We start from the raw sequence: 16,435 nt of genomic DNA, 5'->3' as shown, positions 1-16,435 counted from the left end.
ACCAGGCATGTCCAAAGTCCAGCCCGTGGGCCAATTGCGGTCCACGTTCTGGTTTAATGTGGCCCCACTGGTAATTTAGATATATATATCGTTTGTAGCGGTGCTCAGGGATTTGTTGGGGGGGGGGTTACAAAAGATATATACGATATTTATTGCTCTGGCAGCCTTGGAGGGGACAGGGAGGGGGCGGGATGAGTGCTCTAAGATTACATACAGGAAAATCTCCTGTTTACTCTGCGGCCTCTGTAATAGTAAGTCCCGTCTCCTGGGCTGGCATTGGACGACTGTTCTGTCTATCATAGGAGGCGGGACTTTCTATTAAAGAGGCCGCCAAGTATACAGGAGATTCTCCTGTATGTAATCTGTTGGCGCTCCTCCCACCACCCACCCGTCCTCTCCGAGGCTGCAGATGTGCATCGATCAGGCTGCACTGATGGCAATGGTGAGGCTGCATTCAGGGGCTGCCTTCATGGCAATGGTGAGGCTGCATTCATGGCAATGGTGAGGCTGCATTCATGGCAATGGTGAGGCTGCAGATGGGCACTGTTTAGGCTGCATTGATGGGCACTGATCCTTATTTTGCTTCACAGTTCTTTATTTAAAATTTAAGTATTTTCCTGAAACTTTCCTCTTAATATGAAGTTGAGTTTTATAAAATGATAAATACGGTATATCCAAACAATGCCCCCAAGCTTATCCTTAGACTCTTCACCACACACAGCCACAAAGGCAAGAGAACTCTTGTTGGGCAGTGTATTTATTCATTTGCATTTTATTTTAATGGTTCAAAGAATGTCAGGCAAAATGGTCAGACCTCATGCATGTTCACTTAATGAACTCTGGCCCTCTTTGAAAAAAGTTTGGACACCCCTGCATTAGACAGTGGATGGCTAGAATTACTGTAGATAGATGAGTGTAAGGTCAATGGATCAAGGAGAGTGTATGTGATTGTAGAGCAAATTAAAGCTTAATTTAGTGATTTATTTTTAAATCAGCATGAATTAAAGTTCTGTGACCTGGTGGCTGCTCAGTTCCTTGCTTTCTTCATTCCTCCAACCCTCTGGATACCACACGGCAGTGATCTTATGGTGCTGCTATGCCCAGTGACCAGTATGACCTGCTGCCCATTCACACCTGAGACCTTGTAACACTAACGAGTCACATGACACCGGGGAGGGAAAATGACTAATTTAACCCAATTTGGACATTTTTAATTAGTGATATACTCACTTTTGTTGCCGGCAGTTTAGATTATTGGCTGTGTGTTGAGTTATTTTGAGGGCACGGCAAATTTACACTGTTCTATAAGCTCACTACTTTACATTGAAGCAAAGTGTAATTTCTTCAGTGTTGTCCCATGAAAATATATAATAAAATATTTACAAAAATATGAGGGGTGTACTCACTTTTGTGAGATACTGTGTATATGTATATATATATATATATATATATATATATATATATATACACAAATAATACATGTTTGTTGACCACAAGCCCCAGATTTGTGCACTTTACAGCCTATAGGAAGTGTATATTATTTTATTTTACAACCGTACTCCTTCACAATGATGACCTTTTGCCTTCTCTCGGAGGTAATCATTCTAGGAAGCACTTAAGAGGTTGATAAATCAGGGGGAAATTCTACAAATATCACAACACAGCTGCATCCCCTTTTCCCTTCCCGCCAGAAATCTCTCGATCCCCTTGGTATATTTTTTGTTTTGTTTTCAGGTTTGGTTATAACATTTATCCAGCTTTCTTGTTGAAAGTCACCATCCATTGGATCCACGTTGCAGAAGCTGGGATATATTTACAACATTTGAGGCTTGATTTGTGTTTCATTTTTACAGCCAAATGCTTTTCAGTCAACACATGTGGTATAAATATCAACAGCGTCTCTACTCCAAGTTGCTCTTGGATAAGATTTACGGCATTCATAAAAGGGACCTTTTGTTTTCTGTGTTAAAAAAATATGCATATATCTCAGAAACCACAAACTCATATAAAAACTTTTAAATAGTGATTTCTCAGAAAAAAAACTATATGAGAGTTTACACTTTTCATTTTTTTTTTTTTTTTTTTATTGATTGGGCTGAATATGGAAAGGCAAGTCACTGGAGGGGTAGAAAGCACAGAAGTGTGTATTGGTATGGTGGCAGAGGCAGGCATTGCTGCAGTGGCAAGTAAAGTGGAGAACTGTGGGAGAGGTGGGGTCAGATGCATTGGTGAAAGTGGGAGTCGATATACAGGTGTGAAGTGGGGGAGGAGGATGGGGGACAGCTGCCGGGGGGGTAAAAGCAGGGGAGTTGTATCATAAAGATATAAGCATCAGGCATATAAATAAGGGGTTTAATGTTCAAGGAAAATAAACACTAGCTGCGCTGAAACAGTAGGTGACTCAGTCCATATATTAAAACACCTTATGTCAATACTGCATACTTCAAAGCAGAGATGACACACTGCTGGTAATTCACATCAAGTTGATCAATGACATCACCACACCTGATAGGGCTTCTCAATCTGAAGATATTAAACTCACCAGAAGTCAGAAGGGAATGCACCTTGAGAATGCAATAATGATCATTTAAAAGAAGACCCCTCTCGTCAGAAGATCCACAGCCGGACTACTCCTTTGGGATAGAAACCTCCTCTTCAGTAAGTGTTTTCACTGGGGGTGGCAATCTCTGCAGTGGTGGTATAGATATATATATATATATATATATATATATATATCAGAAAAACCATCTCATGACATAATTCTGTATGACAAGTTTTACTCTCACAAATGGTGTTGAAACACCTTATATCAATACTGCATCCCTCAAAGTCCTCTGATGAAGTCAATGACAAAATGTGTTAGGGCGTATCCACCCAGCCCCCTATTTAGACGTATCAGTGTGAAGATCAACCTGGGTGTAACGATATCACACACTGGACACACGAAAAGCTGTAGCTAGTGGCCATGTTGTTTGGGAAACTTAGGGCAGCCATGACAGCTTGGCTAACAGTTTAACATTGCAGTAGAAATCTAAACACCCTCCCTCTTCCCTTATGTTCAGTAATTCATAGGCTTTATACTTCAAGAGCTATTATCTGAATAGAGAAAGCAGAACCAGGCTAGGTCTGTAAAAACAGCCAATGGCAGGATGTCCAGGCCTATCGTAAAACTGTCACCCTCTCAATTCAGAGAACCAACAGATACCAGTCGTCACCTTAGAGCACAAGCTTAAACAGTGGAATAAGTATGAAATGTAAGCATGTTTCATAACTTCCAAAGTAATAGTAGCACAGCCATAATATAGACAAATTTCATTTCCTCAGATAATTTGTAACATTTCAAGTCCAGACACTCCTATGTCAGGTCATAAGGGAAACCACTGGTATCCCTTATTCCTCCTAAGTAAACTAGGCCTTGGACACCATATCAACACCATGGTTGATATGGTGTCAGGATGATTGAAGCGCATTATTTCTATTATTACATTGTAATATATAATGAAACAGTTTAACTCACCATAATGCAGAATCATTCGGAGCCATGAGCTTGTCACTGTAACCTGTTATCAGATGCAGCGTGTCACTTGCCACTGTCTCCTACCACCAGATGCACCGTGTCACTCGCCACCATCGCCTGCCACCATAGTTTCATAGTAGATAGGTAAGGTTGAATAAAGACACTAGTCCATCCAGTTGTACCTGTGTAGGTGCGTATGTGTCAGTGTCAATAATCATTTCCCATATCTCTATATGTTGTGTTCACTAAGTTGCACATCCAAGAGTCTTTTAAAAATATAAATTCTCCCCGTTGACACCAATTGTGGAAGAGAGTTCCACATCCTTATCTCCCTGACAGTGAAAACCCCCTACACAGCTTAAGGTTAACAGTTTCTCCTCCAATCTCATTGTGTGGGGGTCCTCTAATGCCACGTACGCATGATCGGACTATCCCACGGGACAATCTGCCCACGTGTGGGCTCTGGCGGACTTTTTCTTTCCAAAAGTTCGGCGTACTTAGAAAGAAGTTTTGACTCAAAATTTTGACTTCAGACTTTTGAAATGAATGGACTTGCCCACACGGAGAAAAGTCCGTTCATTTTGAACGTGGCTCCAGGTAGCCGGACTAGCGAAGGAAGTGAATGTCCCCACCTCAATTGGCGAGATTGACACCTCGCTAGCCCCGTCACCTGGTATGGATTTAAAGGGGTCCCCCCAAACTCCATAGCAGACCCTTATCTGAGCATGCAGCCCTGCCACCCCAAAGCACATTGTCTCCATGTTGATGAGGACAAGGGCCTCTTCCCAACAACCCCGGCCGTTGGTTGTTGGGGTCTGCGGGCGGGGGGCTTATCGGAACCCGGGAGCCCCCTTTAATAAGGGGGTCCCCAGATACCAGCCCCCCACCCTATGTAAATGAGTAATTTATTAGACAGCTCCGGTGGTCTTCTTCCGTCTTGGGGGGTCTTCTCGCCGGAACTCCTCCGCTATCTTCTGCTAGCTCTTTTACTAGCGGAGGAGCCCAGCTTTCTTCTTCATCATCGCCACCACTGTCCAGGGGTCTTCTTCCGACTTCGGGGTCTTGTCCCGCTCTTCGGAGGTCTTGTCCCGCTCTTCGGTTCTTCTTGCCGGGCCTCCGCTATCTTCTTAAAGCTCTTTTACTAGCGTTGGCCTGGTCTTCTGTCGCCGCCGCCGTCTTCTTCTCTTCTCTTCTTCTCTTCTTCCTTGTAATGTTGACACAACGCTTTCTCTGGCCGCAATGGCAAGGACGCATTGTGCGGCGACTTATATAGGGACAAGGGGCCGGGTCACCGGGTGATGTCACATGGTGACCCCACCCCCTTATGATGTCACAGTCCTGGAGGATGCTGGGACTCCGCTAGTAAAAGAGCTATCAGAAGATAGTGGAGGAGTCCGGCGAGAAGACCCCCCAAGACGAAAGAAGAGAAGACCACCGGAGCTGTCTCATAAATTATTTTAAAAACTTGTGTTGTTTTTTATTTACACTTTTTTTCACCAGGTGAATGGGTAGGGGTACAATGTACCCCATACTCATTCACATAGGGTGGGGGGCACCCTTATTAAAGGCGGCTTCCGGATTCCGATAAGCCCCCCGCCCGCAGACCCCAACAATCAATGGCCAGGGTTGTCGGGAAGAGGCCCTTGTCCTCATCAACATGGGGACAAGGTGATTTGGGGTGGTGGGGCTGCACGCGGCCTGGTACAGCTCAGGAGGGGGGCTCGCTCGTCTCCACCCCCTTTCCTGACCGGCCAGGTTTTGTGCTCAGATAAGAGTCTGCTATGGACTTTGGGGGGACCCCCACGCCTTTTTTTGGCTTCCCCTTTAAATCCATACCAGGCGACAGGGCTAGAGAGGTGTTAATCTCGCCGATGGAGGAGGCAACATTCACTTCCTTCGCTAGTCCCGGCTACCTGGAGCCACGTTCAAAATGAACGAACTTTTCTCTGTGTGTGGGCAAGTCCATTCATTTCAAAAGTCCAGGGGACTCCCGCCATAGTCCGGCGGGTTGTGCGCCAGACCTAGCCCGCCGGAAAAGTCCGGTCGTGCATGGGCAGGTCTGCTTGTTTGGAAAGTCCGGCGGACCTCAGCTGCAAAGTCCGGTGGTTTGTCCGCCGGATTAAGTCCGCCCGATAGTCCGATCGTGTGTACGCGGCATTACACTCCCTGAGCAATTAAGTCTTGCATGGTGAGCGTGCATACAGGCCAAGGTGGTTGAGTGCATTGCTTATTGTTTTCTTTGAAACAATTGTACCTGCTAATTCCAGGTCTTACTGATACTTTTCACAAGTGGTCCTTGAATCTTGGACATTTCTTCTGATAATTCTTTGCATTCCTCTGTCAGAAATCTTGTGAGAAGCACCTGATTGTGGTGAAATTATGTTCTTTCCACTGCCGGAATATGGCTCCAACAGTACTGACTGGAACATTCAGAAACCCTTCTGTAACCAATGCCATCATTATGTTTTTCAACAATAAGCTGGTGAAGGTCATGAGAGAGCTTTTTGCTTTTACCCATCATGAGATGTTTATTTTGTGAGACCTTGGTAATGAGACACCTTTTTATAGGCCATCGGTTGAGACTGAACCAGCTGATATTAAAGTGCTTGTAAAGTCAGAAGGTTTTTCATCTCAATACATTTATAATTTATAAATGCAGCAATTTAGAAATTGGGTAAAGGTTTAGCGTTGGGAAATACTTTTTGATAGATAAATAATATATTTTATATACAACTATATAGATTAGGCCAAAATTAGGGACAAATGTGGAAGAAAGAGGGACAGAGGAACTTTGTTCCAAATCAGAAACTTTGAAAGCAGGGACAGTTGGGAAATATGGATAAATGGAACAAAAACTATGTGGGCACATTTACACCTACATGTGCGATATTAAAGCACATGGAACAATGTCAATCTAGCCTGTGTACAACCAAGGAATTGGCTGAAAAACATGACATACTACCTTATGTATTTGAACAACCATTGCAAACAGAGTTTTAATTTTTTGTATTGTGGTATAGATGATATCATGGCTGTTTGTTTTTTGTTTTTTTGTTTCTCAATAGGGTTACCTAATCCCAAATTAACCTGGATGAGAAAAGACCACTCCTTGCCAAACAATTCATTTGTGCTTTCAAATGGTTCCCTGCTGCTAACAAACATCAGCTCTGAAAATGAAGGGATTTACATTTGCACTGCAACAAATGTACTTGGAAGAACAGTAGCAATGACTGGTCTACACTTATCTGGTTAGTATCAACATTTGTAGCTGCATTCTTTTGTTATGACCTAGCTTGCGGTGAACTTTTATAATCCTATCAGTTTTTACAGCATTCCTGGGATATAATAGCTCTAGGTTGGGCCTTTATTTTCTAAATACCTCATTTTAATGAAATAAAAAAAAAACTCGCTTTGGATTACTTTCTAAATTATAGCCTTCGGTTGCGCATGTGGTCTGAACATGACGTCTTTTTGGTGTGTGTGTTCCAGCTCATTATATTGGAGCTGTGTTCCCATTTACATGTAAAGGTAACAGCATGCTAACCATGTCTTTTAAAGTCATACGTATTTTTTTGGTAAAGATTTTGCTTTTTTTTCTGATATTTTTCCTTTTCTTTTCTTGCAAATGTTAAGGCTGGAGAAGTCATTTTTCTAGAGATGATTTTTACAGTGGTTACCACAAAGTTACATCATAGCTGCCATTGTAAGCACTGCTAAACAAAAACACTTTGGTTTAATTGCTTTTATGTCATACATCTCAATGGCAAGTATCTAATGGCACAAATAATAAAACCAATAATATTTATGATACAATAAACTCCTACCTGCCCTACTAGTAAGTGACTTGTTTTGTCTGGAATCCTAGTCTACTGATTTACAAAGCTGTCTGAAGCAAAAACTGTTCTCGATGACCACAGAAAAGGTTCATACCTTTCCTATCTGTAGGAAAGAGAATGAAAAGGCAACTGGATTATTTGCTGTGGTCACCTATGAGCAATTCCTTAAAATAGAGGGGGAGCCTAACTATGTCTATTCTTAAAAATGTTTTTACCCATTTCCTCCTTCCTATCTTGCATAACCGGAAGAAAAATTATCTGTATACTTACCTATTTTTAATCTGGTCTGCTCCAGTCCGGTCATGTGATCCCGCAGCTCCAGCTCTCCTTCTGTCAGTGAGCAGCTGCTGCAGGGGAGAGGATGCAGCACCAACAACGACTGGGCTATTGGAACATATAAGTCACAGCTCCTGGAATTCAGAGCCATTATAACGTGCTCCCTTACACTGTGCTGCAGGATCAGGTGGCTGGACTAGAGCAGAGTAAAAATAGGTAAGTATTCAGATCTTTTTTTTACAGGTTAATAATGATAGGTAGGAGAAGGGGGAGGGAACATTTTTAAGAATACTTATATTATTTTCTTCTAGGGTAAGAGTGATGTCAACGCCGTATCGTATGAACAGCCGCTTACCATGAGTACAGATATACAAAGCACTTAAACTGAAAAAAATATAAAAATTGCAGTGCTTAAAAAAGTACACAAAAGTAAACACATAAAGGGTTCTAAAAAGAAGAAAGTTCAAAGTGAGTCTTCTGCAAATATATTGAAGGTAGTATGTTGAAGGTGGTCCCCCACCTACAGTGATTCATTCACCCAGTGTCACCTCCACCAAAAGCAGCAAGTCACATTCACCAGATATAATTGCTGCCTAAGAATAGCAGTGCATCCAGAAAGCTTTACTTTTTCCACATTTTGTTATGTTACAGCCTTATTCCAAAATGTTTGAAAAGGATTTTATATTTATTGAAGTGTATTTCTACAGGGTGACACTGTGATTACACAGATAGCAGTGTGCCAACGTCCCAATAATGAATATATAGAAACTAAAGACTAAACAATTTGAACTTTAAAGGCACACAGGTAAATCAGCTAAAAGTAGTTGAGTATTTATTCAAGTGGTGTCAGATTGTATGTGCAGGGTACACATTATGAGCTGTATGTATTTTATATGTATTTATATGTGATAAGCTTTTTCAATTGAATTTCTATACTAATATGCCTTTAAAGTCCAAATTGTTTAGTCTTTAGTTTCTACTTATTCCAAAATGGGTTAAATTCATTATTTTCATTAAAATTCTACAAGCAATACTATATAATGACAACACGAAAGAAGTTTATTTGAAATCTTTGCACATTTATTTTAAAAAATGAAAAAAAATCCCATGTACATAAGTATTTACAGCCTTTGCCATGACACTCAAAATTGAGCTCAGATGCATCCTGTTTCCACCGATCATCCTTGAGATGTGTCTACAACTTAATTGGAGTCCACCTGTGATAAATTCAGTTGATTGGACATGATTTGGAAAGGTACACACCTGTCTATATAAGGTCCCACAGTTAACAGTGCATGTCAGAGCACAAACCAAGCCATGAAATCCAGGAAATTGTCTGTAGAGCTCCGAGACAGGATTATATCAAGGTACAGATTTGAGGACCGGAAAACAGAAAAATGTCTGCAGCTTTGAAGGTCCCAATGAGCACAGTAGTGTCCATCAAAGAACAAGTTTGGATCACCAGGACTCTTCCAAGAGCGGGCTGCCTGGCCAAACTAAGTGATCAGGGGAGAAGGGCCTTCAAGGAGGTGCCCAAAAACTCAATGGTCACTCTGACAGAGCTTCAGCATTTTTCTGTGAAGAGAGGATAACCTTCCAGAAGAACAACCATCTCTGCAGCACTGCACCAATCAGCCCTGTATGGTAGAATCACCATACGGAAGCCACTCCTCAGTAAAAGGGACACAACAGCCCCCCCCAGAGTTTGCCGAAAGGCACCTGATGGACTCAGACCATGAGAAAAAAAATTCTCTGGCCTGATGAAATAAAGATTGAACTCTTTAGACTGAATGGCAAGTGTCATGTCTGGAGGAAACCAGGTACCGCTCATCACCTGGCCAATACCATCCCTACAGTAAAGCATGGTGGTGGCAGCATCATGCTGTGGGGAAGTTTTTCACTGGGAGGAACTGGGAGACTGGTCAGGATTGCGTGAAAGATGAATGCAGCAATGTACATGGACATTCTTGTTGAAAACCTGCTGCGGAGCGCTCTGCACCTCAGACTGAGATGAAGGTGAACAGGACAACAAACAGGACAACGACATTAAGCACAAAGCCAAGATAACAAAGGAGTGGCTACAGAACAACCCTGTGAATGTCCTTGAGTGTCCCAGCCAGAGCACAGACTTGAACCCGATTGAACATCTCTGCAGAGATCTAAAAATGGCTGTGCATCAACGCTCCCCATCCAACCTAATGGAGCTTGAGAAGAAGAATGGGAGAAACATGCCAAAAAATAGGCGTGCCAAGCCTGTAGCATCATACTCTAAAAGACTTGAGGCTGTAATTGGCGCTAAAGGTGCTTCACCAATATATTGAGCAACATGTGATTTTTTTTTATTTTTAATAAATTTGCAAAGATTTCAAACAAACTTCTTCACGTTGTCATTATGGGGTATTGTTTGTAGAATTTTGCACAAAAAATGTAATTTAATCAATTTTGGAATAAGTCTGTAACGTAACAAAATGTGGAAAAAGCAAAGCGCTGTGAATACTTTCCGCGTGCACTGTAGAACATCAAATCATGCATACTACAGGATTCAGATCATACGAGGTAAGCGGTTATCCTTTTCCCACAACTTCCAATGATTTCCAACCCTAGGGACTGTCTCTTTAAATGTGTTAGGATATATGAATGACAACCCAAAAGGCTCTCCTTCTCATAATATGATATGTTCAGCACATACCATCCAAGAAAGTAAGTCACCAACAACAAAAACAAGAAAATCTCATGGCCCAGTATTTATTGGTGAACCAGCATATAAAAACATGAAAACATTTAAAAAACAAATGCTGCTAAATTCACTTACATAAAAAACTGCCGATCCAACAAAGGAAGATGGCGGCAGGACCTCAGGCATCAAACATTGTATATAAATAGTGAGTAGACACTTACATAATACGCCACCAGTCTTGAACAGAATGGCGGCCAGGACCTCAGGTAGTGAATAAAAGCAACCTTTACAGCTGTTTCATGCACACACGCATCATCAGGAGTATAAAAGTTTTGCATGAAAAAAGAAGCAGTGATATATATAGTCCAAGTAAATAATGTGCAATCCATTTCCAGGGTTAGATCAGATGCAGAATGCCACTTCAGGTCCAGGGGGTGATGGCATATCCTAGTTGACGCCATCTTAAAAAAGGGCAAAAGGAGAGCTGGAACGTCCCTTCCAGTCCGGGAATGACATAACTTCCATCCCAGCGCCATCTTAGAAAAGAGCAAAGCCTTGTGTACCATTTGTAGCCATCTTAAAATAGGGAATTCCATCAGGGTAAAATTAATAGCAAACAGCAGCATCACCTACAGATCGGAAATTACATCACATCTGACTGGGAGCCATCTTAACAAACTGCAAACCTTCCCACCTTAATGTTATATCTGTAACTGGCAGTCAAGGTGTTTAAACTGTATAAGAATTCCCATGATGTGATGCTGGCTAAAGGGAGATATATTGGAAAAGAATGTACAAACATATTAAAATTTACAACATATTGTGGCGTCATCTAAAAGGAGAAGCGACCTCTAAAATGGCAGCGTACCTAATGAAAAACTTGAAAAGCCCTCACAATAAACTAAAATTAAAATAAAAATGTATCGAAAAATTATCTCACAACAAAAATTAATATCAATAATAAAGAATATGTTAAAGAAAATATACAGAATACTTTATTAAACCCAAAGGGAAATCAAGGGAAAAAAGTGATTAGTGGGAATACCACCCTGGGAAAATAGAGGTACACAATTAATATTAAAAATAAAAATGAAATTAAAAAACTTTAATATCTGGGCTATATAGCACACATGCTCATACATCACACTACAACATCTCTATAAGACATCACAATAAATACACATGGATGGGTGAAAAATCAAAAAAACCTAAATACTGTAATGAAGGAGAGTCCCAAAAGTCCCAAAAGTATTGAAATGGTTAAGTTTAATGCAAACAACCTATCAGAAAGGTTATGTAAAAAGGACAATTTGACCCCAATAACAATAAGAAAACAAATGTTCATAAAATGAAAAATGTCAAACTAAATTCTACTGGTGTATTGCCCACTTTAGCCATTTCTAATTATAAGGCCCAGGACCATAGAATTCTTCTGACTATAGGTAAGTTATATATCTTGATTTCTTTTCCTGTAGGTCAAAAAGCATATAACTCTACTGAAGATCTTTCCAGGAAAGGCAAAAGGCGAGTTTTCATGGCGTCTTCAGTGGGCACTAGCATTTCTGGTAAAGCTGGGGACCTCCTACGTATCGGTAAATCTTTTTTTGCTTCATAATACATCTTTGTACAAAAAAAAATATTTTTCCTTTTGACATAATGATAAGAGTTTAAAAGGCTTCACAATGACTTTAGGTCAATTTTATTTTATATTTTAGGATCATAGATTTTTAAATTGATGACTTATATGTTTGTTTTCACTATTTTATGAAACAAAAATATTATTCAAATAAACATTTAAAGTGTAACTATGGGTAAAAATGGCATATTTGATACAGTCTTTCAGTAGCAATAAATGCACAGCAATTTTGCCATCCTGTGGTTAGGGTAGTCTAAAGCTGGGTATAAACGCATCGTTTTTTTTTTGTGTTTTTTTTAACCCGTGGGTTGAACAAATAAAAAACTGACTCCATCCACACAAGTGATGTTTATGCAGGGATCTCTCCCACTGTGCTATTTTATTCTGACATGGGAACTCCCCCCGCCAGAATACACTGATCAGCACTGCAGCTATTGGCTTTTTAAAATTTATTCGACAGAAGGTGGTCATTAAACCGGTCTCTGTTGAACAGAGATGAGTGCACACAGACCAACAGTCAGTACGTGTGTACACAGTCGGTACGTGTGTACACAGTCGGTACGTGGGTACACACGTACCAACTGTTGGTCTGTGTGCACTCGTCTCTGTTCAACAGAAGCCGGTTTAATAACCACCTTCTGTCGAATAAATTTTAAAAAGCCAATAGCTGCAGTGGTTTAGATGGATGTATAGTTTTAAATGGACTCCAAAGAGTAACTCAACTTTTGTTGAAAAACAAAAAGCATTCCCTTCTGTGTGATCAATGTCCATTGCAAGGATTGCATTGGAAATTTGTTAAAACTTTGTTGTAGATTCCAACCTTTTGTTATCCCGAAGAAATAGCTGTTTGCCTGTCTCTATGTAAAAAGGGTGTGAATGGGAGTGAGTTCTATTTATAGTTATTGATCAGCTGCTGCACAGGCAGAATTCTAATGAAGAAAGTGGCATTGCCTGAATCCCCTTAGTCGTGATTAACTCTTTGGGAGTATCGCAACAAAACTGAAATGTGAGGATGGTCAAAATCTGTTTTGTCTTAGTGCTGACTTCTGGCAAAATCAGTGAGCCAATCACTTAAGCAGGAAATTATATTTCAAGGGGGTGTTCTGTACACCATCTGTGTACAGAGTGTCTCCAGGTAGCCATATGGCATTGCATTTCACAGAAAATTACAGCGCTGCAGATTAAAAAGGAAAGGTGATTTTTAATAATGTTATATTACAATATGGTTGGCGCCGCAATTGCATATACTATATTGTTTTCTTTTTTTACCATGAGTGGAGTTACCCTTTAAGTAAGGGACAGACACATTAGGGCTCTTTCACACACACGTGTCCATGTACGGAGCCCGCTCTGCTCAGCGGGGGATCGCTCCGTCGATCCCCGCTGAGTAGGAAGATGACAGGTCCGTCTGTGCAGACTGTGCAGGGACGGACCTGTCAGAATGCCACTCTCCCCTATGGGGGAATGGATGGGGACGGATCGTAGAGTCTGTGTTCACCCAATCTGATCCTCAGACAGATGGAAAAGTAGGTTTTTCCTCCATCACACTTTGGGGTCGGATGTCAGCAGACATGTCACTGCTGACATCTGATGCTCCATAGAGGTCTATGGAGTGTCCGTTCAGGTCCGCCTAAAAAGCCGGCCCCACTCGCATGCCATGGGTATTGGATGCAGTGAAAACCAAATCCAATTTTGCACATATGTAAACCCGGCCTTACCCTTTTACCTAGCATGTCTGTTGTCTAATATCTGATGGGATTTATCCAGGAAGCAGGTCACTGCAGGGGATTTAAAGAGGCATACATATATGAAAGGTTTACGGCTCAATTCACACCTTAAGGTGCACTGTGGACTTTGTAATCCACAACCCAAAATCAGTCTGAAGTCACACAGCAGTTAGAATACTGGAAAGATTTCATTACTGGGTCATATACTACTGCGTCCTATCCACTTAATTTTAGCTACCCACTTTGGTTGCTTGGATGCTGGCCCTGCAACCAAAGATGCTATGGCCCACTGCCAGCATCCTAGTAACCAATTATGCTTTTCAGTCATGCATCATTGGTTGCTAGAATGCAAGTGCCTGGGCTATACAGCACCACTGCTCATGATGCACTATAACAACCAATGACACAATGCGATCCAGTCATCTGCATCTTGCAACCAGTGAGATTTATAGGCATATAATCAAAATTATACTGCCCTACATGAGTTTTTGGGCTTCCTCTAAGCACAATCCCTCATATTGGATTATTTGCGTTGTCTGATGTTTAAATCTGTCATTGACCCTGCAGGTTGTCCAGTGCAGACAAGCCACCAGAACACCATTCACTGGTTTCTAAGGAAGCAACCAATAGAAGAAATGAAAGGTTTCAAATACCGAATTCTTGTATCTGGCCGTGTATTGGAAATAAACTCTTTGTCAGAGCAAAGTACTGGAGAATACAGATGTTGGACTTCAAATAACTCAAAGACAATGTCGGCTTGGGTGAATGTGTCCCTGGAAGGTAATGTTTCATTTTACTCTCTTCACATGTAGAAAAAGAACATTATTGGTTAAAGGCTTAGTTCACCTTGTGGACCATGTTTCAGGCTACATCTATATTTAGGGTGTAACATAAAACATTTCCCAAACCCTCCCCACCTGAATTGTTATGTGCTTCTCCCTGGAGCTTCCTGTTGCATTCTTAAATTGAGTGTGGCTGTTCATGGCTCCAGTACTACAAGTCTTATATGCCCCCACAGCAGAGGGACTCACAGATTGCGCACAAGTCCATTGCTTATTTCCTCCAGGCCCATAACTGAAGGCCCATACAGTTGCACTTAGGGATGCACTGATATTTCCTCAAGTGCTCGCCAATACCAATTACCAATACATACATTTTAATTGTATTTTTGTTTTAACACTGTACCTTTAACTTTTTTGTTTGATCAACTTTATTACTATTACAAGGGGTGAACAACATCCCGTGTAATAGCATAATAAGTCCAAGCAGAACCAACACTAGGGCAAGCTTCTTGTAGAGCTGTAGCAAACTCTAAATAAATGAATGACCCAGTCTCCGCCCCATGGTCCGAAGGCCATGCAGTATTATTATATTATACACGATTTATATAGTGCCGACAGTTTGCTCAGCGCTTTACAATGTATAAGGGGGACAACACAATTACAGTACAATACAAAAGGTACAGGAGGGCCCTGCTCGTAGAGCTTACATTCTAAAGGGAGGGGGTGGTGGTACAAAAGGTAATAGCTGCAGAGAATGATTTGATGGGGGTGGCTCGGCGACAGTTGTTAGGTTGGTGTGGGATAGGCTTCCCTAAATAAATGAGTTTTCAGGGATCTCCTAAAGGTGGACAGGGTAGGGGATGATCGGACAGACTGGGGCAGGGAGTTCCAGAGGATGGGAGAGGCCCTGGAGAAGTCTTGAAGGCGAGCATGAGAGGAGGTAACAAGGGAGCTAGAAAGCAGGAGATCCTGGGAGGAGTGGAGGGGACAATTTGGGCGATATCTATAGATGAGGTTGGTGATGTAGTTGGGGGCGATGTTGTGGATGGCTTTGTATGCTATGGTTAGCATTTTGAATTTTACACGGTGGGGTAGAGGAAGCCAGTGAAGGGATTGGCAGAGAGGGGCGGCAGTCACAGACCGATTAGTGAGGTGTATTAGTCTAGCAGCAGCATTCATAATAGACTGAAGGGGGGATAGCCTGCTTAAGGGTAGGCCATTAAGGAGAGAGTTGCAGTAGTCAAGGCAGGAAATAATCAAGGTTGCCTTGTGGTGTCATTAGTCAGGAAGGGTCAAATTCTGAAGATATTGCGGAGGTGAAGACGGCAGGATTTAGCCAGTGATTGGATATGGGGGCTGAAGGAGAGGTCAGAGTCAAGGATTACAGCCAGGACCCTGGCATGTGTGGAAGGACCAATGGTTGTGTTGTTGATATTAATGGAGAAGTCACGGGGGGGGGGGGGGGGGTGATCGTGAAGGAGGAAATATAACAAGCTCAGTTTTAGAAAGATTGAGTTTGAGGAAGTGGTGTGACATCCATACTGATATGTCATTCAGTAAGTTTGAGATCTGTGAGGAGATTGAGGGGGTGAGTTGAGGAGTAGAGAGATAGATCTGGGTGTCTTCGGCATAGAGGTGGTATTGGAAACCATGGGAGGTTATCAACTGGCCCAGGGAAGAGGTACAGAGCGAGAATAGGAGGGGCCCAAGGACAGAACCTTGGGGTACCCCAACAGAAAGAGGAAGGGGAGCGGAGGAGATGGAGTTGTAAGTGACACTGAAAGTGCGCTGAGATAGGTAGGAGGAAAACCAGAATAAAGCAGAATTGCGGAGGCCAAGGGAGCATAATTTGCTGAGGAGGAGCAGGTGGTCAACTGTGTCAAAGGCTGCAGAATGGTCTAAAAGTATGAGTATGGAGTAGAGCCCATTGGTTTTAGCAGTTAGTAGGTTATTGGTGAGTTTTAGTAGGGCAGTTTCAGTAGAA

The 16,435-nt window shown here is 41.8% G+C and overlaps 1 protein-coding gene across 1 annotated transcript in view; it reads left to right on the top strand.

Moving 5' to 3' along the window:
- Positions 1 to 16,435, top strand: part of ADAMTSL3 (ADAMTS like 3) — a 712,540-nt gene that overhangs the window by 655,197 nt on the left and 40,908 nt on the right. The window contains exons 24-26 of the mRNA XM_077470182.1: positions 6,583 to 6,765; positions 11,782 to 11,898; positions 14,237 to 14,449. Of these exons, the coding sequence (XP_077326308.1) occupies positions 6,583 to 6,765; positions 11,782 to 11,898; positions 14,237 to 14,449 (513 nt within the window). The remainder of the gene's footprint in view (positions 1 to 6,582; positions 6,766 to 11,781; positions 11,899 to 14,236; positions 14,450 to 16,435) is intronic.

The sequence above is a fragment of the Lithobates pipiens genome, unplaced genomic scaffold (genome assembly GCF_037356315.1).
Source record: "Lithobates pipiens isolate NorthernLeopardFrog02 unplaced genomic scaffold, aLitPip1_a1.2 Scaffold_8, whole genome shotgun sequence".
In the NCBI taxonomy this organism is placed as follows: Eukaryota; Metazoa; Chordata; class Amphibia; order Anura; family Ranidae; genus Lithobates; species Lithobates pipiens.
The sequence above is the reverse complement of the archived record's forward strand: the minus strand, read 5'-3'. Positions and strand labels throughout refer to the sequence as shown.